This window comes from Medicago sativa, chromosome 6 (genome assembly GCF_051527215.1).
Source record: "Medicago sativa cultivar Bolivia chromosome 6, Bolivia_mono, whole genome shotgun sequence".
NCBI lineage: Eukaryota > Viridiplantae > Streptophyta > Magnoliopsida > Fabales > Fabaceae > Medicago > Medicago sativa.
In genome coordinates this window covers 15816914-15838970 of record NC_140754.1, presented here as the reverse complement: position 1 = coordinate 15838970, position 22057 = coordinate 15816914, and the positions used below count along the sequence as shown (strand labels likewise).

General features: G+C 32.8%; 3 protein-coding genes across 8 annotated transcripts in view; all 3 read right to left on the bottom strand.

The window, feature by feature from the left end:
* Positions 1 to 1440, bottom strand: part of LOC146913207 (RNA-binding (RRM/RBD/RNP motifs) family protein) — a 28365-nt gene extending 26925 nt beyond the window's left edge. For both annotated transcript variants that reach the window (XM_085716447.1, XM_085716446.1), the window contains exon 1: positions 997 to 1440. In XM_085716447.1, the coding sequence (XP_085572573.1) occupies positions 997 to 1276 (280 nt within the window). In that variant the 5' untranslated portion in view covers positions 1277 to 1440. The remainder of the gene's footprint in view (positions 1 to 996) is intronic.
* Positions 1441 to 3025: 1585 nt separating this feature from the next.
* On the bottom strand, positions 3026 to 14043 carry LOC146913206 (Pentatricopeptide repeat (PPR) superfamily protein). The gene is made up of 13 exons (XM_085716445.1): positions 13963 to 14043; positions 13727 to 13880; positions 11289 to 11451; positions 10638 to 10703; positions 10428 to 10525; positions 9994 to 10111; positions 9699 to 9908; positions 7932 to 8008; positions 5234 to 5327; positions 4362 to 4427; positions 4195 to 4272; positions 3982 to 4083; positions 3026 to 3388 (listed from the first exon to the last, which is right to left on the bottom strand). The coding sequence occupies exons 1-13, from the start codon at positions 13985 to 13987 to the stop codon at positions 3305 to 3307; spliced, it is 1335 nt and encodes a 444-aa protein (XP_085572571.1). The 5' UTR covers positions 13988 to 14043; the 3' UTR covers positions 3026 to 3304.
* A 3001-nt stretch (positions 14044 to 17044) lies between these two features.
* On the bottom strand, positions 17045 to 22057 carry LOC146913205 (E3 ubiquitin-protein ligase RGLG2-like). Of its 5 annotated transcripts, XR_015013344.1 has the most exons (13): positions 21958 to 22057; positions 20553 to 20907; positions 20162 to 20246; positions 19922 to 20062; positions 19714 to 19827; positions 19514 to 19611; positions 19084 to 19163; positions 18900 to 19005; positions 18659 to 18786; positions 18316 to 18547; positions 18023 to 18184; positions 17779 to 17835; positions 17045 to 17444 (listed from the first exon to the last, which is right to left on the bottom strand). XR_015013344.1 is itself a non-coding variant. In XM_085716442.1 (12 exons), the coding sequence occupies exons 2-12, from the start codon at positions 20889 to 20891 to the stop codon at positions 17364 to 17366; spliced, it is 1461 nt and encodes a 486-aa protein (XP_085572568.1). In that variant the 5' UTR covers positions 20892 to 20907; positions 21958 to 22057; the 3' UTR covers positions 17045 to 17363. The 5 variants fall into 5 exon arrangements, 3 of the variants coding, with proteins under 3 accessions (XP_085572568.1, XP_085572569.1, XP_085572567.1); XR_015013343.1 differs by lacking the exon at positions 21958 to 22057 and having other exon boundaries at positions 20553 to 21421; XM_085716442.1 differs by lacking the exon at positions 18023 to 18184.

Sequence of the window (22057 nt, the reverse complement as noted above, 5' to 3'; positions counted from 1 at the left end):
ATTTCTTGATAAAACCAAGCTTGGATAATAAACTTACTTAAGCTTTTTTAAGCTAATTTTATAAACTTCCTATGGACATATCCTAAGCTGCTTATATTAGCTATCTCAAGCAATCTCATGGATACTTATGCTAGTAAACAAGCTCAAATAAACTAATCAAAACAGCCCTGATTATGAGATTAAGTGATTTTGCTTATAATCCAAACCTGAGCGTGAAACGTCAGATAGTTTCAAACGGACACTTATGGTAGTAGATAGCTCAAATAAACTAATCAAAACAGCCCCGAAGTATGAGATTAGATACTTTTGCTTATAACCCAACCCCAAGTGAGTACTATGTTGTATGAAATGTCAAAAAATCTATTCAACAAATGGTCTATCTTATCATATCCTATGAAGCACGGGCACTCCTTGGATTAGGCATGTCCCGGTGTCGGACACGTATCGTGTCCGACACCGATACGTGTCCGACACCAACACATATAATTACACTGAATTATGTGATTTTCTCAAATTGTGTTGGCGTGTCAGTGTCCGGTATCTGTGTCCATATATGTGCTTCATATATCATATCCTATCCTATGAGCCAATTTGTTAAACAAAAATACAATGTGATATTAACAATATTCAAATTAAACAAGAAAACTCAATTAAATTGAACATAATAGAGTTTGTTTGGATTAGTTTATTTGAGTTTATCTACTACCATAAGTTTTCTGAGACTATTTAGAAAAACTTATGAAAACAAATTATAACATTGCCCATAAGCTGTTTTCACCTTATTTTCATTTTTCTCCAATGTAGCTTAACAACTTATAGTACACCTAAACTATTTAACCTTATTTTATCTTTTGCTATAATAATAACAATAAAATCAAACGATATCAACTATTGTATTCATATAAGTTATAAGTTATAAGCAGTGTAAGTGTGTGTCAGTGTTGGACACAGACGTCTTCGATCAGAAGTGTCGGTGTTGCAGAGAGAACGAGATACCTTGAGGAGCGAGATAAATCCTTTGAATATCACCGAATTGCGAAAGAAGTTGACGAAGCTTAACATGATCCATATGAGGAGGAATTCGACTCAAATAACAAACACCTCGCATATTAGCTTTCTTCGCTTCCATCTTCAGTTTCTTCTTCATCTTCAATTTCTTCAATTTCAATTCCATTTCCGTTTCCGATTCCGATTCCGGTTCCGAATTCGAATTTTCATCATTCGATGCTATTGTTGTAGCGTTAATCTCGTTGTTTTCTTCCTCCGGAACTTTCATTTTTGTTGATTTGATAGTTCTGATGTGTTTTTTTGGTTGAAGAGGAGAATGCGGCGCTGGAGAAGGTTGCGACGGTGGAATTGTGCGGCGGTGGTGTTGCCGGAGATTGGGGTTTAGGGTTGAGGAGTGAGAGAAGAGGATTTGAATTAGGGTTTATGAATTGTGATGTGATGGAGGTGAATCTAATCTAATAGTAACAAAACGACTACGTTTTACAGAATTTTTATTTATTTTTTTACTATTTAAAAATATTCAATCCATTTTAATTTTTTAAAAAAAATATTAGACTTTAGTTGACTTACAATTTTGGTTTCCTAGTTAGTTTTAATCACAATTTTAGCTCTCGATGTTGCAGATTGATTATTTTGTCATCACTATAAAAATGTCAAAGACTACTTTGAGTATTTTTTATTGTCAGAGACTAAATTGGATAATGAAAAAATTAAAGGTAGTATTTTACTTCAAATTTTTGTTAGTATTATGTCGCCTTTTAAAGCTTATCCAATAGATTGTCAAAAAAAAAAAAAAAACTTCTCCAATAGCAAAGTTTGTAAGGAACTCGAAATTAATTTCATAACCATTATTAAGTGGCTCCCAACAATGTTGTAGTATCACATTTATGCAATTCAATCATATTTTTCTCCAACGATAAAAAAAAAAAAAAAAAATTAAGCAACTTCTGCAAAACTCACTTTTAATGATTTTTCTTATGCGAGTTTGATGATAAGATAGTTTATTTAAGATACTTCGACCATTTCGTTGCTATCCACTCTAACACATCATGGTTCCTCCAATGAAGAGAAAAATAAAATGAACGGTTCATCATTCTATGAAACTCGCTTATATACCTCCATTGGATATGATCTTTGAGGCATTGTAAGTAGGATGGTCTTGATGATAAGTTAGAAGCGTTCAAGGTTTGGTGTCCGAGTTTATCTTGGAAACCTTCTAGTGCTAGGATCGTGAAACTTGATGCCATGGTGCTAAAGCAACTAGTGGTGAAGTTGTCCACTACAAATAAAAAAACTAAGTGCACTACCAAAAAAAAGAAGTGGTGAAGTTGTCCAAGGTTGGTAGGGAAATTTTTTACTTGGTTTCACCTTTAACCTTGGTATGACATGGTAGCTGAGCTTTGGACAATTTTTCTTGGGGTATGGCTTAATAGCTTATCATTAGTAGCAGATTCAAGACAGAGACACTGAAATCGAGTCTGATTCTTCTTCTACAGCCATTGATTTCATTATGAAGAAGATATGTGATGTTGGACACCCGTGTAATAATGTGACTCGGCGCTCGCAATGTTCTGCATTGTTCGAAGGGAAGCAAACCAAGTTTTTAACGCTTTTGCGAAATATGGTTTAAACATTGCTAGTAGTAGAATAAATTTTGAAGTTCTTCCTTCTTTTACCTAGAATGCCATATTGGCAGATTTAAGAGATGTTATGTTTCTTAGAGGTTTCTAGTTTCTGTTTATTTGGACTTGCTCCTTTATTTCCACAAAATTGGAGCTGAATTCTGATGCTTAAATGCGATCAGAATTTGTCTTGGATCAAATCTGGTAGATTGTCTAAATGAATTAATGACTTGTTAAGTAAAAATCTATCAATCAAATTGTCACAAAAATATCACTGACTACATTAGAATTCGGATAGGTAGAGAAAAAGCTTACCATTTTTAAAACTAGGATATCAAATTATAAATTTATAAAGACAAGAAAATTGTGAGGGGAAAAGAGAGCAACAGAAACCATACATGAATCATGGACATATATTAAAAATTAGGAAGTTAATCTCTATCATTCATTTATTTTTAAATAATAAATCAACGGTCGATAATAAAAGGAACTGGTACACCGTTTTTAATGAGATACACCTTAGACTTGGAATGAATGTCAAGGATCAACTCATACATGAATCAAGTAAAAAATTCTTGGTAACCAACTCATGGATTTCTTTTTCAAAATAGAAAAACCTATCAACAGCTAACAGATTTCATAACAAAAAGGAAAGAACATTAATATCTATACATTCATGTTCTAAATCTCGAGCGAAGGTTGTCATACATTTGAGTAACCAACATGAGTCTTGGATCATCTTGAGGAATCTGTCGATCCTGCAATTCCACGTACATAGCAGTGAACATCAAGGATATAATCCAATTGTAAGATAGCTAGATTAGATTATATATATAAATAGTAGATTTCCTTTTTATTAATCAATCTACTAAGGGCAATAATTAGTGAACTGGTTTAATAAGTGAACTACATGTTGAACCTAAATAATGGATGAAAATTGAACATAGTTTGTGTTTAGTTTTGTGGTGGTAAAAATGGATTTTGTACAATTTAATTTTAAAGTGAGTTTAAGGTAAAATGATTTATGTTTGGATAAGTTCATGTGAAAGTGAATTGAAAAAACAATTTAAGTGTAAAAATCATGTTTGGTTTGGAGGCAAAAACTACAAATCATAGTTTCAAGTTAAAATCAATTTTAATCAGACCCTACTAACATACCAAAATAAATTTTAGTACTTGATAATCACTTTTGGCTCTTCCAAAAGTGAATCCAAACATGCACATTGTAATTACTACCCCCAATGAAAATAAAAGATCAATGTGTTCTACAATATAATATTTTTTGCAACAAATACGAAAATATCTCAAAGCACATGAAAAGTAAGATGCAATGCTGAGATGAATAACTCACTTTCAAACCCTGGTAGTATGCTTCAACTGCAGCTAACGAAGGGTATATGTTACGAGCTCGCATCAAGTCCCATATGTAGTTAGCATTAGTATATCCTCCAGTCTATGAAATAAAAAACAACAAAATACACACATTTAACAAGCAGGCAGCATGTGTTAAGTATCTGATATGAAACACATAACAAGAGGGTATAATTGGAAGAGTTTTGTTTACCTTTTCACCAGCAGCCATAATCAGGAGCTCACTTCCCATTTTGGAATTCATGAAAAAGTTTCTTTCATTCATTCTTGTCTACAATTGCAGATTTAAATTTGAAATCTTTCAACATACCAAATTAATTTCAACTTGACAAAGTCGATGAAGTGTCTACGATAACCTACCAGTATATCTATAGAAATTTGCATTCCTTTCTCAGTGTAGCCAACCATTGCCCCCTCTGCAAGCGTCTGCAGTCATTGTTGGTTTAAATGCATTAATCAATATGCATTTTATACAATTTATGGAAAATATTAGTACTAAGTCAACATCAGCAGAGGTTGGCAATATTCCTCGTAGACTACCGCGGCGATATTTTGTTGTAAATTTGTAATAGAACAAAAACACAGATTCTAAGCCAAATATACCATGAACAGTTGTTAAAAACTAAATGCTAGAGCAGAAGTAGAAATTAAGGATCTGTTTAGTTTGAGAGAATGTTTTGTTTTAACATTAAATTCAAAACCTTTTTTTGAAGCAAAATTAAAATTCAAAACTATCACCTTGTTTTCATTTTATTTTCAGTTTTAAAATATTTGTATCCAAAAATAGTAAAAACAGCATGGCAATTTTGTAGCTATGAAAATAGAAAATGGAAACAAAAAGCATTTTTCACAAACCAAACAGCCCTACAGAGAGCAATCAGCATTTTAAAATTCACACACATATGGGCTCACCACTTCTAAAAAAAGGCATACATAGGCTGTTTTGAAAATCATCTTAGTTAAGCACTTATAGCAAAAGCACATATCATAAAAATTCACATGCATAAGCTATTTCTGTATCAAATAAGCTAAATTCTTTTCATATAAGCTATAAGTTGTTTTCATAAGCTCTCTCAAACAGCCTCAAGTGTTTATACCAGTAGATAAGCACAAATAAGTATATCCAAACAGGTCACGTCACATTTCTGATATATGAGGATTGAGGAAATATAAGCATTCAACTACAAGATTTGGTATTTATTGTATTAGAAACTATATGTGAGAAAACTCACCACATAAATTTCTGCAGCATTACCCTTCCCTAAAGCTAGAAAGTCCTCAAAAACTTGAAGACCACGGTCAATCTCTCCAGCATGACAATAGCACCTGCATAATAATGGTAATCAGAAGTAAAACTGAAATTTGTATATAACAGACAACAAAAACAGTAGAAAGTGAAACATCAACAAGAAATGAGGATCTAGTCTAAAACCAAAAAAGTTGAAATTGTAAACATATTTCCTTACTTCACCACAACCAAAATGACCAAGTTTGATGGTTACAATTATTCCTTTTACAAATAGTTCATAGTCTATTATTAGCAACGTCCCCGAAATTCCAAATGGGTTACATTCTATGGCTGTCGTTGAAGTTAAAGGGAAAACGTTGAAAAGATAGAACAGATCAACAAACTTTAACAAGTATTCTGAATGCGTAAAATATGCATTGCAAAAACACTAACCTAATGCTTTCATTAATACTGATAATGTAGGTCAAGTAATTGTGCAGTACAAGCAAAGCCTAATATGATTACAACTATGAAAAGACTCATGAAAAACATTTGGACTCCTTATACATTCTATATGCAATTATGTTAAGTAATTAACATATCCTACAGATATAGAGATAAGTGTGCATAACACTTGCCTGGTGGTATTGGCTTGAGACCTTGGAGAGTGCTCCTCTCAAGGTCTCAGGTTAGATTCCCCCCGGTGCCAATTTCGGTGGGCTAGTCCATAAGGCTTTAATGGGGTCCCCACAAGTGGGACGGTGGGATTGGATCCCTTGGATTAGTCGGACCTTGAGTTCTCAAAAAAAAAAAGTGTGCATAACACTTTTTAGTAATACTACATCATGTCTGCTTGGTGCCCAGTTTTGTTTATGGGTTAGGGTTTTTCTGGCTGATGCTAACAAGTAAGGCTATATTCTACATATAATTGCTTAATAAACGAGTACAAAACACGGCTGTGTGATTTGCAAAAGCTAGTTATTTTAAAAACCAGGCTCAGCAAGACATGCCATAAATTTGATTAATGAATTCAATAATTAAAGCAATATTATGCATTTAGGAGGATATTTAGCTTTCAATAACTAAATAGTATTTTTCTTTTACTAGAACAAAATAGTATTGTAAAAGCAAAACTTGACCAACCTGAAGGCATCCTTCAAAGAGCAGTAGTAGATTTTAAGGAATCATTGATAAGTTAACTAAAAGATATTGGTTTTTTTTATCGCTTTTAACTTTCATTCAATTTAATAATGGTAAAATAGCTGGTACCATCCATGATTTATACAACTAGCCACTACCCAGCAAGTAAAACAGATGGAAGGTATCCAAAGCTTGTAGAGAAATTTATTAACTTGTCAAACAATAGACCAGATATAGCATTTCCAGTTAGTATTCTGAGCCAATTCATGAACTGATGAACAAACCAAATGAAGAACATCTAGATGTTGTTCATACAATCGCTAGATACTTGACGATGATACCAGGCAAAGGGATTTTTTTTTTCAAAAGGGTGATACTAAGGGGATTGGAATCTAATCAGATGCTGATTGGGCAGGACCTATTTCAGATCGCAAATCAACTACTGGGTATTGCACTTGCCACTTATACGTGGAGAGAAACTTGGTAACATTGTAGTCAGATCCACACACACATGTGGCAGATAGACTAACCAAATCTCTTCCTAGAATGAAGTTTGAAGATTTGAAGTCCAGAATAGGAATGATCAACATCTATCCATCAGCTTGAGAGGGAGTGTTAAAACTCTGATATCAATACCTAATTTTTAGGAACCTGTTTTAATTCTGATATCAACCCCTAAAGCATAGGAATCTGTTTTTTTTCTAGTTATTGAAGTTTCATTTTTTTCTCTGGTGTTAGGTAAATGTTAATAAGAGATAAGCGAGGTGGTTAGCTAAAATCTCTATTCAGATTTGCTTTCTCAATAACGAGATTTATTGCTATAAGAAATTTTCCATATTTTCTCCTATGTATGTATTAGTTTTTACAATCAGAATATTAAAAAATAAAAAAGTGTTCATTCTGACAACACTTTATAGTACTTCAATATCTGAGAGTTTGCAACACTTTATGAGGCCAACTTGTCCTTTATTATGATAAAAGAGGAGGCTAGCGACACACTCCCTCCTATTAGTTGAAATTCATAATGATCCATTAAATTATTTGGATCATACATAAATTTGGTGAGACTCATGAATTGCAACCAACAGAAGGGATTATGTTAGAAAGTGTGTTTTGTGTGTAAGAGAATGTGTTGCTAGCAGCATCTCGAATGACAATATAACCAGGTTCAAAAAACTTGAATGAAAATTATTCTTGATGTAGCAAAGTATTTTCATACTTTTGACAAGTATTTCCAATAAATTTTCTCTTGTCACTAAATGGTTGCTTTGTTTCAACTAGGTGCCGATGAACTTTAAAAGATTTTTGGCATGACACCATACACCATTTGTAACACTAAGACATGTTAAAACCTAGACAATGGCATGCACTAGATGCAAGCAATTGAGAAGCAATTAATCAATGCACCGGTAATGGATATAATTAGTGCCTAACTTTAAAGCGAGCATGAATTCCAGCTTGGTTAATCTATATTTACATACTAACATAAAGCTATAGTATGATAGAATGCATGTTTTCAGGCTATCTAAATAGTACAACAAAAGAACTTAATAATCAATTACCTAATTACTTGCATGACAATATAGATATCAGGGGTTTTCTTCTCCTTTTCCAGCATTTCAAGAAGTGCATCCGTCAACTGCCGAAATTAGACATCAACCATACAAATTTTAAAAGACGATTTAAAACCAAAAAAGAAAAGATATTAACGAATATAACAATAAAAAACTGAACAGGCAAAGAAACAAATGATGTGTGAATGTGATGATAATAAAAACCAGAAATATAAAGCTTTTTTTAAGGCAAACTAGCCCACTGAAATTGACTCCGGGGAGAATCGAACCTGAGACCTTGAGAGGAGCACATTCCAAGGTCTCAAAGTGAATGAGAGGCTTAGATTTTCAATCTGGAATCTACTTATGATTAAACACCATATGCCGCATTTGATATATAAACAAATCTACAAAAATGGGCTTAAATCAGGGCAACCACTGCTCTTACAGAAAACACAAATTTTAAATCAAATAATCCCGGACCCAGCGTATGCGGGAGCTTTAGTGCACCGGGTTGCCCTTTTTAATTAGATGTGATTCAATAAAAAAAGATAACTGTGCTTCACCAATAACTAAACTGGCAGGAAAATAAAACAGAAACCAGAAATTGCTCTTTTCTTATATTTGATTCCCCTTCAGGAAATACAAAAACAAAGATGATCAAATTTACTCCCTCCGTCCCTATATGTAACAACCCATTTGATTTTATTTTTGTCCCTAAATGTAAACTCCTTTTCAAATTACTAGATGCATTTATTATTTTTTTCCTAAACATACCCCTAATTAATACTACTAACTTGTCTTGAAATATGTAAAGTCAAATTTAATACACATACAAACAAAGGACAATTTGGTAATATTAACGCACAAAATAGACACATTAATTACACTAACTTTTCTTAAGAAATGTGAAAAAGGCAAAGGGGGTTTACATATAGGGACGGAGGGAGTATATCTTAAGCTTTAAATTATTAGCCCCAAATAAAATAGGAAGTCTAAGTTCTACAATCTTCTGTTTTATCTTCAACAAATTAAAACCATCATGCGTGCTATAAAGGCTAAACATAGAAGAAAGGTGTAGTTTGCTAATTGAGAATATTACTCCATAGAAACTAGAAAGCATAAAAAATAAACAAAGAGATCCTTTAATTTATATCACTGTCATTCATTTAATTTTTTTTACTGGTCAGTACATAGTGTAATCATAATCATAATAGGAGAACATTGAGAGCTACCATTAAAAGGAAGAGTGTCATGTAACATTCTGGTTTAATAGACAATAACATCACAACAAAATCCCTTCCCACGAGTAAGCCAGAATGAAGTAGGTAAAGAATTATTAAAGAGAAATATACAATATTATTAACCGGTAAAGTGGATATCTTAATTTGACTTAAACGCTAAATATACATCCAGATTTAAATTCGCACATGATCAATTCTTACTAGGTCTGTCTAGATGCACATTGAATGATTTCATGCCACACAAACAGGCAGCATCAGAATAAGAGAACATAGAAGCATGCAAGAACCTAGAATTGTCAACCACCGATCACGAAAAATAACGGTTTGTTCAAATTTCACTATGCAGGCTATGCTAGAGTGTTGTAGAGCTGATATAGCTGCTATTTGACAACACTTTGTACTAAATTGCGTATCGCATAGCAGTTTGCTGAAATTCCGCAACACTAACACTATAGCACCGCTAGATGACAACAACTCTCCAAGAACCATTTAAAAATATCATGAACAGTCATACAAACATGGAACTTCATACCTTAACATTCTTGAAATCCGCAGCAGCATTAAATGCAGTATGGTATGCAACAAAGGGCCTATTCAAGAATCCTCCACGCCTAGTAACGTATTCTGCCGTTGGTAAGTTATATAACTCCTCATCAGTAACACCCACCATCACATTCTCAGCATTGGCGCTGTCAGTTTCTACTGAAGTCCATTGCTTTGACCTCTCCACATACTCAATAACCTTTTTCAACAGAATAACAAGTTCAGAGATTGCTGGGAAATACAGCATAATACGTGTCAAATCAAGAAATAGATACGGAAATTACTTTTGCATCGAAATCATCAGTAAAAGGTGTTTTGTTCTGGTGTGCAACTATAAGCCCAGCATAGCAGAACTTATTTAATCCCAGACCAGCTGCAGTCATATCACGGACAATTGCATGCCTGGATCATTAATTTAAATAATTAATTTTTTTGAAAAATAAAAACATATAAAGGTAAAGATGAAGCTGATGTGCATTTGACAACATAAAAAACAGAGAAGGTGAAATACGAAATACTCCTATGTGAAGGAATGAATGAAAAGAATCAAGTTTTGGTAGAAAAAAAATAGTGGTAGTAAAACTCATGTAAAAACAGATACTAAAAAACCGATTTGGACGAAAAACAAAATCATAAAAAAATGGCATGTTTCCTTTAGGTCATTTTTTTATTAAGTAGAATATAGATTAGATAATAAAGAAGTAGCAATATGACATACACTCGGTCTATGCGTCCTTGGGCTGCACATGCATGTAGCAAGCAGATGTAGGTTTGTACATTTGGCTTTACTTCCATGGATTTCATCTCCTCCAAAATCTTCATTTTAAAGGACAACAAAACGTTATGCATATAAAGACAAGGAAGTAATAAGCACCTCTAATGCAGTAGAATATTAAAAGCCTGTCTACAAGTAGATGGCGACAGGTACCTGAACAGCCTGATCAGAGTTCTTGCATTTCCCACAGGTTGAAATTAGAAAGTTGTAGAAAGTAACCTACATCATCAATATGAGAGTAGTCATTGATCTTCAAAATAAAGCATGAAAAGTCGAAGTCTATGTTGTCAACATGCAATAGGAGGGATATGGCATGATGATACGAGAAAACAATTGAACAATGATTCTGCAATGGATACGCATACCCAATCACTTTTCATGAATATATGCACACAAAACAAGTCTGCCACATTATAAAATAAATACAAAGTCTACAGCCTTTAGCTACAGTCATTTGAAGTCACATTTTTCTGACAAAAGAGTAAAAATAACCACCATATTTAGCATGGAATCTTGGAAAGATTATATGGAAAAACTAGTTAAAAGATGTTAACTTCAAATCACATATATCATCAACCAACTGAAATTTCAATTTTCAAGCAACCCAGTTTTTCTTTTTTTTTTGGAAGAACAAGCAACCCAGTTAGTTGGTGCAAGTTATCAACAAAATCTGTAAAGTATCCATTTTTCAATCATACACCATCAAACATTACACATTCAATAACCCATATCTATCAACAGCATGGCTTAAAACAAAAAGTTGTACAGGCAAAAACATATGAGGAAAAATAAAATAGCACATACATCAGGAACCAAACCCATGATTTTCATTTGGTCCTTGAAGAAGAAAGCATCATGCATTCTAGAGCCTCTCATGGATCCAACAGCAAGGGAATGAAAAGTTTCACGGGTTGGCCTCACTCCATCAAGCATCATATCTTCATACACATCTCTCAGCAAAAAAATCCTACCAAATAATACCCGAAAATATAATTATTTTAAAACAATTGACAAATGAGGTGTCTAAATTAATCAACAGAAAAAAATAAATAAATAAATAAATAGGTAAAAGAGCAATGCCCTGTTTGAATAAACAACTTAGTTGAGTGCTTATAATAGACTCCCTATGGACTCAATTATAAGCAAAAATACTAACTTTCATGCTTTTTAAGGATGGTAGTTAACTCCGTTTGATTTTCATGATTTCATATAAAAATGAAATAAACTTACAAGCCTACCCCTAATTATTATGGTCATCTCCTCACAACATTAATGAACTAATTTTATTTTTTTTGAAAGAAACATTAATGAACTAATGTAAGGGTGTTTTTGGAGTAGTAACATTAATTGTACATAGATAACTAACTTTTGCTTATATTTGAGTCCAACAAATTTAGATCTTTTTTTTACTTATAATTGAGTCCAGAGTAGCAAGTTCTTAGACATTTCATAATCCGTTTTGATAAATTCTCTTGAATAGTCTCAAAAATCACAAATGTTTATGCCAATAAATAAATTCAACTTAATCCAAACAGGCCCTAAAAACTAAAATTAGTCCTCCAATAAAAACACTATTTGGTCCTCAGAATTGAAAATATCAATTTGGTCCTTGAGAATATAAAACGTGAGTCAAATTAGCCATTTTTAATTTTAAGATAATTTTAGGGACACGCTATCCTACTAAATAAAGTCAAACTATTTTCATAGAAGTTATAAGTTGTTATCATAAGCTATCCTGAAAAGATTATGAAAACAAGCTCAAAACAGCTTAAGGACATGCCATGAGCCGTTTCCATAAGTTCTCTAAAATAGTCGCAAAGGTGCTTATGGCAGTAGATAAATGCAACTCAATCCAAACCGGCCCTAAATACTCAAATTAGTCCTCCATAATAAACACTAAGATCTATTTGAAAACACAAATGAAAATACGAATTCCGTCCTTAAGAATGTCAAATATGAATCGAACTAGTATGATTATATGTCCCTAAAATCATCTTAAAAATGATATTTAACTAAAATTTGATATTCAGAACGACCAAATTGATATTTTTAAACTCTGATATAATGCCTTGTTTGGATAAACAGCTTAATCAAGCACTTACCATTTAAGTACTTATGTATACTTAAGTAAAGTCAAACTGTCTTCATATAAGTTATAAGTTACTCCATTTTCATTTTTGGTAGTGGCCGGGGTTTGAACCCCGGACCTTACATATTTTATGCATTGTCCTAACCAACTGAGCTAAGCTCACGAGGACAGTTACTCCATTTTCATAAACTGTTATGGAGAGCTTACAAAAATAAACTGAAAAATAGCTTGGTGTCTTGTCATAACTCAAATTGTGAAACCTCTAAAGTGAGTGAAGTGTAAAGTGAGAAAATCAAGCAAGAGTTGTTATTTTAACAAACTCGTGATTTGTTATGATGTACCTACAATGTCTACATTTGATTTGTAAATTAACACTTGATATTACTCACTTTAAAACTCTAAAGTGAGTTGCTCACTTTAGAGGAGCCAGGTCCTATAACTCAAGCTGTTTTCGTAAGCTTGAATAAAGAGCCTCACACGTGTTTATGCCATTAAATAAGTTAAAAATTCAAATAAGTCAATCCTAATATATCTTAAATACTCAAATTACGAAATTAGTCCTCCACAAAAGACACTAAGATGTAGTTGGTCACTCGAAAACAAAAATATCAATATGGCCCTTAAAGAATCAAACATAGATCAAATTAGCACCATAGTACATCCCTAAAATTATCCTAAAAAAAGATGACTAATTTAACTCGCATTTCATATTCTTAACAACCAAATTGACATTTTTCAACCAAGCAATTGGGCTCAAATGGTTAATGAGCTCCACCGGACTAATCGTTCAGGAAAACCTGAGTTCGATTACTGTGTAGGACAATTCTTGGCCACACTTTATTACTTCCTATTACCAGGACCCTTTTCCTCGAGAACCGAAAAGTTAACACCCAAAAAAATTGATATTTTTCATTTTTTTTTTCATTTCATATTCAAATTAGTAGCTAAAATTATCCTAAAAACTAAAAATGAATAATTTAAAACATTTTACATTTTTAACAACAAACAAAATTGATATTTTTCATTTCATGCTCAAATTAGTAGCTAAAATTATCCTAAAAATTAAAAATGAATAATGTGACAAACATTTTACATTTCTAACAACAAAATTGATATTTTTCATAAAACTGAAAAGTGAGAAAGAGAAAAAGACCTTCGTTGAGCATTGAGAGAACCCAAAACAGTGTTGTATTCCTGAACATTTTTAGCGTAGTTTCTCCTGTTATACTCTTCTGCTGGAACATTGTAGAATCGGAGCCCCGAAACCCGTGGAAGTGACCAATTTCGCACTGCAAAACGGGTCTTACCTGCAAAAATGAAGGGAAAAAAAAGTGAGTTTTATTGAAATTAGGGTATGTGAATGAAATTGAAGAAGAAAGAGGGTTTTACCTAAGAGAGATTGAAGAAATTTCATAGTAGAGTGAGTAGATTAAGATTTGAGAAGAGAATAATACTTCACTTTCTCTCTCTTCAATTTCTTAAACCCTTTGCATTTTGTTTCTTCTTACTCTGTTGGGTTTTTTGTTGGGCTTTTGGGTTATGAATGTTTGGGCCTGGGTCGGGCTTATTGATTTGGATGCTTTTGACAAAACTACCCCTACAAGAAAAATGTTCTTTACACTTCAAAAAATGTTTTCTCACATCTGAAAAATACCAAAATACTACCAACGGCAGTTAATTATCGTTCTCTCTTAAGCCAAATGTTAACAAACGAATGGAAGTTAATTGTCGTTGGGGGTGTTGAAAGTCTTCTTTCAAATGTGGGAGAGCAATTTTGTTGGTGAGATGCGCAACACTCCCCTTACAATTGCAAGAGTATTCTATTTTTTTTTTCCATTTGGGGGGCAAAAATAATACAGACGAAGGTTGGCGGAAGAATCTAGATGCCAACAGCGTGATAAAATATGATTTGAATTATGACTGAAAGAAGTGTTCACATTTAATATTTGATAGTGTCTAAGAATAAAATTACCTCGACTAGACTGCAAAGAGAAAACATATGATAAAACAATATAGGGTTAATTATGTTTCTAGTCCCTATAAAATAGCGACCTTGTAAGTTTAGTCTTTACTTAATTTTAATAGCATTTTTAGTCCCTATAAAAAAAATTACTTAGAATTTTAGTCCCTGCTAAAACAAAGTTTGGTTAATTATCCTTAAACTCTTAAATTTTTGAACGATTATTTTGAGACAAGATTAGAACACTATGAAAGGTTCGTTTACTAAAATTTAGAATTTTCAGACATGAAATGAATTAAATATGAATTTTTTAAAACGACAAAAGTTAAAGATAAAAAGTAATAAAATCTGGATGTAGAAATCAAATTTTGCGATAATTTTTTGCGGAGGAACTTTTAGTAATGTTCTAAACATGTCTGCAAAAAATTGTTCAAAAATTTAAGAGTTTAAGCATAAATTAAACAAATTTGAATTGAGTAGGGACTAATACTCAAGGCAAAAAAAACAAAATTAGGGACTAAAAATGCTATTAAAATTAAGTAAGGACTAAATTTACAAGGTCGCTATTTTATAGGGACTAGAAACATAATTAACCCAACAATATATATGCATATATCATAAATGTATGCAATAAATTTGAAGTTTGTGGTGCACATTGTAGACTTTAAGTTTAGAGTACACCTATTTTTTAAACTATGTATTGGGAGTATAAAAACGAAATGTATTTATAGTGTATATGCTAAACGAGGTCACTTTTACTTTTAGAAAATGTTCTCTTTGAAAATATTTTCGAAAACAAACAAAAATAAGAGTCTATATAAGATTAGAGTTTGCAAAATTGTATCTGATTAAATTTTATCATACAAGATTAAGTTTAACAAAAACAGGTTTGTTCCAACTTAATTGCATCTGATTAAACTTCATCGTACAATGACATTTATTGTGTTTTCCTTCAATGGAGATTTTTAACAATCACCCCTTTTTACTTTGTGACAACATACCCATAGGATGTAGAGTAATGATATTTTGACATCCATTTGATGACAACTTTGTTGACAACCTTGTTTTTCTCACTTCTTATTGGTCAAAAACAATGGAGAGAGAAAAAGGAAGAGAGATAATAACAACATCATGTGAGTATGAGAGAGAAAGTTGTCCAAAAGTTGTCAAAAAGTGGTTGTCAAAATATCATTTCTCTAGGATGTATAACAACAACAACCATGTTTTATCCGTTTAAGTATGGTCGGCTACTTGGATCAAATCACATCTCTAAAGATGTATTTTAAGGAAATGGATTGTGATTCTATATGGTCACGTTCCACACATTTGATCCGACAAACATTAGAAGACTCGTGTTACAATCATGTATTTTAATCCAAATCACTTGGTTAAAATTGAGAGCCAATCACTGCACCATCGTCCATATGTGACCGCACGAATGTGTGAGATCACAACTACATTAAATTCAAATCTTGAAGAGAAGGGGATAGAGATGCAGGAGAGAAAGAATTAGAAAAGAGATAAATGTTCTTTCTCAATGCCGAGTCTTGAACCGAGTACCAAAGGTTAAAGAGTTAACCAATACTTGTTTTTTTTTTTTTAAGGAAACCAATACTTGTTAGAAAACATAAAATAGTTGGGAAGGGCTAAGCTAAACTTCTTAAATTTGATTTCACACAAAGGCTCTGTTTGGTAAGGCCATAAAAAGAGCTTATAGCTTATAGCGGATAGCTTATAATCTCGTCTGACAAAATAAGCTCTGTTTGGTAACATTTTTTACAACGAGCTTATAGCTTATTTCACGAATTTCCACGAGCTTATAAGCTATTTTTCAGACGCTATTCCAAGTAGCGTTTGAGCTTATAGCTTATAGCTTATTAATATTTCTTCCACTTCTACCCTTATTATTTTTATCAAAACCCACTTTTACCCTTATGTTGTTTATTTCATTGCCTGTGTAATAGTCCAGCTGCACATATCTTTTTCACTGCATGTGTGCCTTCCGTTATTTCATTCAATTATAAATATACATTCCATTATTTTTTTTCAGCACGTTAACTTTTAATAAGTTTTTTCATTCAAATATACCTTCCGTTTTTTTTTTTGAAGGATCAAATATACCTTCCCGTTGTTAATAATATAGTACATGTAACATTCAAAAAAAAAATTCAAAAGATAATATTCATTATAAGCATCTATTATTACCGAAAAACAATAATTTAATAAAATACAAACATTTATTAAATTTAAAATATTTAAATTATCAAATATCTTAGTATAAATTTTATATGAATTAATAATGTCCTTTTATGTAATTTTACATTTATCAGCTAGTTCAACCGCTAATTTTACCAAACACTTCAATTAGCTTATCAGTCATCAGTCATCAGCTAGCTTATCAGCTAAAAGCTATCAGCTAGCTTATCAGCTAAAAGCTATCAGCTAGCTTATCAGCTATCCGCTATTTTTACCAAACAGAGCCAAAGTAAGACCTCGGAGACTGAATTATTATTTATTATTTTGGTCCAAAATCTGGAAATTCCGTCTTGTATTCGAAATTCACATTTTAAAGCCACAATTAATACAAATCAAACCAAATTGAATCAATTAAAACTGTACAAATACCACCCTAAGCTAAGCTGTCAAACCAATATTGTCAGAAACCAAAATGAATGGGGCAAAAAAAATCAAGGAATGTTACAACTTACAACTGACATACAGAAAACCATGTTTCACTGTAGAAACAAATATTTGATCCAATATTTTATACAACCATATAAAAAAAATTAAAGAATACAAATAAACAAATCCTTCCAATAGAAGATGCTGCTCAGTAAAGTTTTATTCTGGTGTTAATGGGGCTCCTGCAGATGGGACACGTTTGAAGATCTTGTCCGCATTCGCAACATGTCTGTCATGTAACAAAGAAATCATAAGCATTCTCCCAATCTATTGTTTACCTCAGAAATATGGGAAGAAATTGAAAATAGAGTATATAACTAAATTGGTCCCATGCTAAATAAATAACACCAAGACTTTTTTGGTCTTTAAAAAAACAAAGAAATATTCATTTGATCCTTAAGAATCTCAGATGTGAATAAAATAAAATATTATCTTAAAAAAAAATATTTTGATCCAAAATACTTATAAACCAGATCTGTATTTTTTATTGCTCATGGACCAATAGGTCTGTGTTTTTTTAGGGGACCAATTAGGACATTTGCTCTTGAAAATATTGTGTTTACCTGATGCCCACATCCGAAGGCCATATCTTTTTCATTGGTCAAACATATAGGGCAAAGCTGTAGAAGAACAATTTAATTTGTTAATTTTGCTGTAAGGAAATCTTCTCATGATAAATTAATAACATGAACCATTTCATACTCAATCCCTATATTAAACATATAAAATGCACCGGAAGCAACCGAACAATAAAATTATGCAAATAATACAGCCTGGATGAATGGCAGTTGACAAACAGACAAGTACCTTTCAGATATATATTAAATAGGAAAACGAGACCATAAAACTATGCAGCATAATGAAGCATGTAAATGATGCCATTCATCTCTCCACATTAGACAGAGTATATGCTTTGTTGGACAAGTAATCTAATTAGTCAACTGAGGCATGTCAAGATAGCCCCAAAAGCTACAAGGAAAAGCAAACATATATTCATATAACTCGAGCAATTTCATGTAACATTCATGTTTGTAACCAACATGCCCGATCGAGATCGAGAACATGGCACGTTTTCATTAGAAGCACTTCGTAAGTTGTACCTGATTTTCATAAGTAGAACTTGGGGCAGAAGGAGCTGTGCCAACAACTTGTTTGACGACGTCTTGGTACGAAGGTGGGTAAGAAGGTGCACTCCGCTCAAAACTAGCAGCATGAGAAGGTTTTGAAGGGACAGAAGATGCCGAACCATAAGGTTTTGAAGTACCAAAAGACGCCGAACCATAAGAGGGTGTTGGGAGGGCGACTCTAGTTGGAGCATTGGCCTTCCGACTACTGTTTAAGATTAATAAGCACAAATATCAACAAATTTTTGTCAGAAATGAACTTGAGATATTTTTGAAGAAAAGAGATAATAATACTGAAGGTAACAAATCAAAATTTTACCCAAGTAGATTAAGCTCTATTGCAGCCTTATACTGAGAAGGAATTTCCATCAATGCTGCGAGAGCAAATGCTGCCTCTTTTCGTGAAGGAGGAATGTTCTTCGACATAAGTTCCGTGAAATTCACAAACTAAAGAAGCACAAAGAGAATTCCACAATAATTCAGATGATGAATTCCAAAATTTTAGAACATTTTAACAAGCGTTATTTAATCAGATATTTTGCATGCTCTTCGTTGTTTACCTGAAAATTATCGAAGGCCCTAGCTGGCATATTGTCATCAAACTCCTTCATCATGTCCCAAGGTCCATCTCCAACACCAACCAATATGATCGAAAGAGGAAATTTACTGTGACAAAGTAGATAAGTAAGACAAGATGTTCGTAAAAACGGAACAATATTGAGAATAACTTTGCAGCATTATCACCTGGCCTCGACAATGGCATCCACGGTCTTCTGCTCCTGTGGACTGAGCCTCCCATGTTCAGTGTCAATACTTCTTGTTACCTGCACCAAACAAAGCCATCTACATTGTTAGAATTAAGTAAACCTGTCAATATTCCTAAACAATACAACTTCCTTCATTACTTGCTAATATTCCTAGACTATACAGTTTCCTAGGTTAGTGCTAATCAATTGGGCATTCAATGTATTTACTGTAACACCATTGTAATTATAAATACAAGTTGTATGATCTGAGTTAGACAAAAAATTTCAATTCTGTTCATCTTTGTTGTCCAATTACTTAATCCTTTGAATGAATAGAAAGATAAATGAAGGAGAAAGCAAGAAGCGGTCCAGTCTTCTCTGATTTGCTCAAAGATAACCCTAAACATACTGGGTAACGAATAGAATACCTGGCCATCTGCAATTATCACCAAAACATGGTATTGGCCTCCACTCTGCTCAACGATTGTCATGGCCATTTCAACAATGGGTGCAAAGGATGTAGGGCCTGACGTTAAAACATAAGTATTTTTAGCTCAGTATTACAATATCTATAACATGAATAAATATAATTTCTATAAGAGCAACAAGACAAGTAGGAGATATAGACCTGCAAGTTTAATATTAGGAACAATTTCCCTATACCGACTCAAAACTTCTTCAAATCCATTGCAAAATCTTTCATCTGGAAAGAAACTGAAGACATCTTGATCATGTGTTGATGCTGCCATAATATCACGGTAATGCCCATTAGCACATTTTAAACCACAAACAAAAATTCTACAATATCTGAGTTGAGAGAACTTTCAGAGACATACCATCCCCGAATCCAAAACAAGGAATCAAGTTATCCTCATCAAATGCAGCCAAGGTTTTCCCAATAATGGATATTGCCTGTTCATAGGGATTCGGACCATTCCCGATGTGATGCAAGCTTTTTCTATTAAATGAATGCTTTCCTGAAAGCAACATCGAGCTCAGCATATATTTCACAACAGTATAATGCATAAATTAAAATCTTAGCTTAGAAAACTATAAATGTATAGATATGGCCTAACCTGTCCACTCGTTGCTCTTGGTGAAATCAATTCCAAGAATAAGATTGGAAGACTCAAGGCCTGCACGTGCAAGAGCTTCAGTCACCTGTAATGAGATATAAGTATAAAAAAATATACTAGAAGTTAAGAATTGAAATAATGATTAAGAGCAAATAATTTTCCCAAAAGAAAAAAGATGAATAAGTAGCATTGTCGGTGAGAAGGAAATTTGAAAATTGTAAGACAACATCATTTTCAACCAGGCCATGCCAAATCACATAAATATCAATACAAAAATAGAAAAATGTAGAGCTTTAAATTCATCAGGAAGAAAAAGATAGCAGCATGGGTTGATTTCATGATAAGCTAAAGATAAAAACTATACAAAATCGGCATGTAAAGCATTTTTTACCTCGTCTATGGAGTTGTAATTATCAGCAATCCTTGAGTATTTCCTATCTAACTTTCTCTGATCGTCATGACGGGGCACTCTGCCACTAGTTTGAGGCTCATATCCATAGTTTTGCGGAGGAGGAGGAGGTCGGGCATCATAATATGGTTGATAAGAAGGTTGTTGTGACTCGTGCGTAGGCTGTTGTGAATCATAAGTATAAGGAGGATAACCGCCCTGACCGTAACCCGAATGAGGGTCCGGATATGAATTCCAAGAAGAAGAAGCAGAAGCAGATGAACTTGAACGCAATGAATCCCGCCTCAAATTATTATCCTCTTTGGAACTTTGACCCCCCATCAATCAACTCAATTCTCTGAAAATCACCAAATCACAACAATTACAACAATTTCAATCCCAATCCGAATTCCAATTCCTAACACCCCACTTATCTCCTTGATCCAAAATCCACCAGAAAGAGAAAACCAATCCAAACTCAAAAACCCAACTACAAAATTGAATTCAAAATCCAATTTCAGACACTATAACTAGATAAATTGACTTGAATCCAATCCAAATTCTAGATCTTAACACCTCACTTATCTCCTTAACAAAATTTACCACAATACCAATTCAAAATCAGAAACCCAACAATGAAATTGAACTCAAAATCCAATTTCTAATACCTCACTTATCTCCTAAACAAAATTCACCACAAAACCAATTCAAAATCAAAAACCCAACAATCAAATTAAACTCAAAATCCAATTCCACACACTATAAATGGATAAAGAACACACAAAGTTATCTTCTTTTTGAAGTTTCCCAGTTTCCAAGCAAATTCTGAATTTATGACAACAATGACTAATTCATACAAATTTTACCGACTCAAAGAAGCAAACTTTAATTAAGCAACCTTTAAATATATCAAACAAATGAAAACCCTACCAAGTAAAGTTTGAATGCAAAAACAAAAATAGCCGCAAAAAAACAAACTTTCAAACACATTCAACACACGTAACCTTTATTAGGTATCCAAAAGCCAAAAATGTACAAAATCTCGTTCAACGATAAATACAAAAAAAAAATAGAAAAAAATTCAAATTCAATTAACCCAATTAACCCTAAATAGCAATTCAATTTCTACACAATTATCTAACAATGATTTCGTGTTTATCAATTAACACGCTTAGATTGATTAAAAATTAAAAAAAACAAGATTACTAAAAATGGATTAAATTAATTTAACCCAAAATAACAATTCAATTTCCACTGAATTACTCAATGATGGATTTGTGTTTATCAATTAACACGGTTGGATTAATTGATAAGCAAGATTGCTAAAAATGTGGTCAATTATGATCTTAATAAGGTTTAAGAGATTAACGACATTGTAGTGATTCGAAGAAGCGAAAAGTGAAGATACCTGATTGTGGAAGATGAATGACAATGGATGTTGGAATATACTGGAATCGTGGTTTTGAGTTGAAAAGCGCGGTGGAAGAAAGAGAGATAAGTGGATTATT

What these genes read in the sequence shown, in the direction of transcription:
- LOC146913206 (XM_085716445.1), bottom strand. Translation starts at nt 13,987, where the DNA reads ATGAAATTTCTTCAATCTCTCTTAG. An exon ending in CTGATGATTTCGATGCAAAA is followed by an intron (nt 9,909 to 9,993) that starts GTAATTTCCGTA and finishes CTGTTGAAAAAG; the next exon opens with GTTATTGAGTATGTGGAGAG. An exon ending in AAATTTCTATAGATATACTG is followed by an intron (nt 4,273 to 4,361) that starts GTAGGTTATCGT and finishes CTGCAATTGTAG; the next exon opens with ACAAGAATGAATGAAAGAAA.
- LOC146913205 (XM_085716442.1), bottom strand. Translation starts at nt 20,891, where the DNA reads ATGGGGGGTCAAAGTTCCAAAGAGGATAATAATTTGAGGCGGGATTCA. An exon ending in CAAGAGCAACGAGTGGACAG is followed by an intron (nt 20,063 to 20,161) that starts GTTAGGCCATAT and finishes TGTTGCTTTCAG; the next exon opens with GAAAGCATTCATTTAATAGA. An exon ending in GTTCTACTTATGAAAATCAG is followed by an intron (nt 17,836 to 18,315) that starts GTACAACTTACG and finishes GTTCTTCTACAG; the next exon opens with CTTTGCCCTATATGTTTGAC.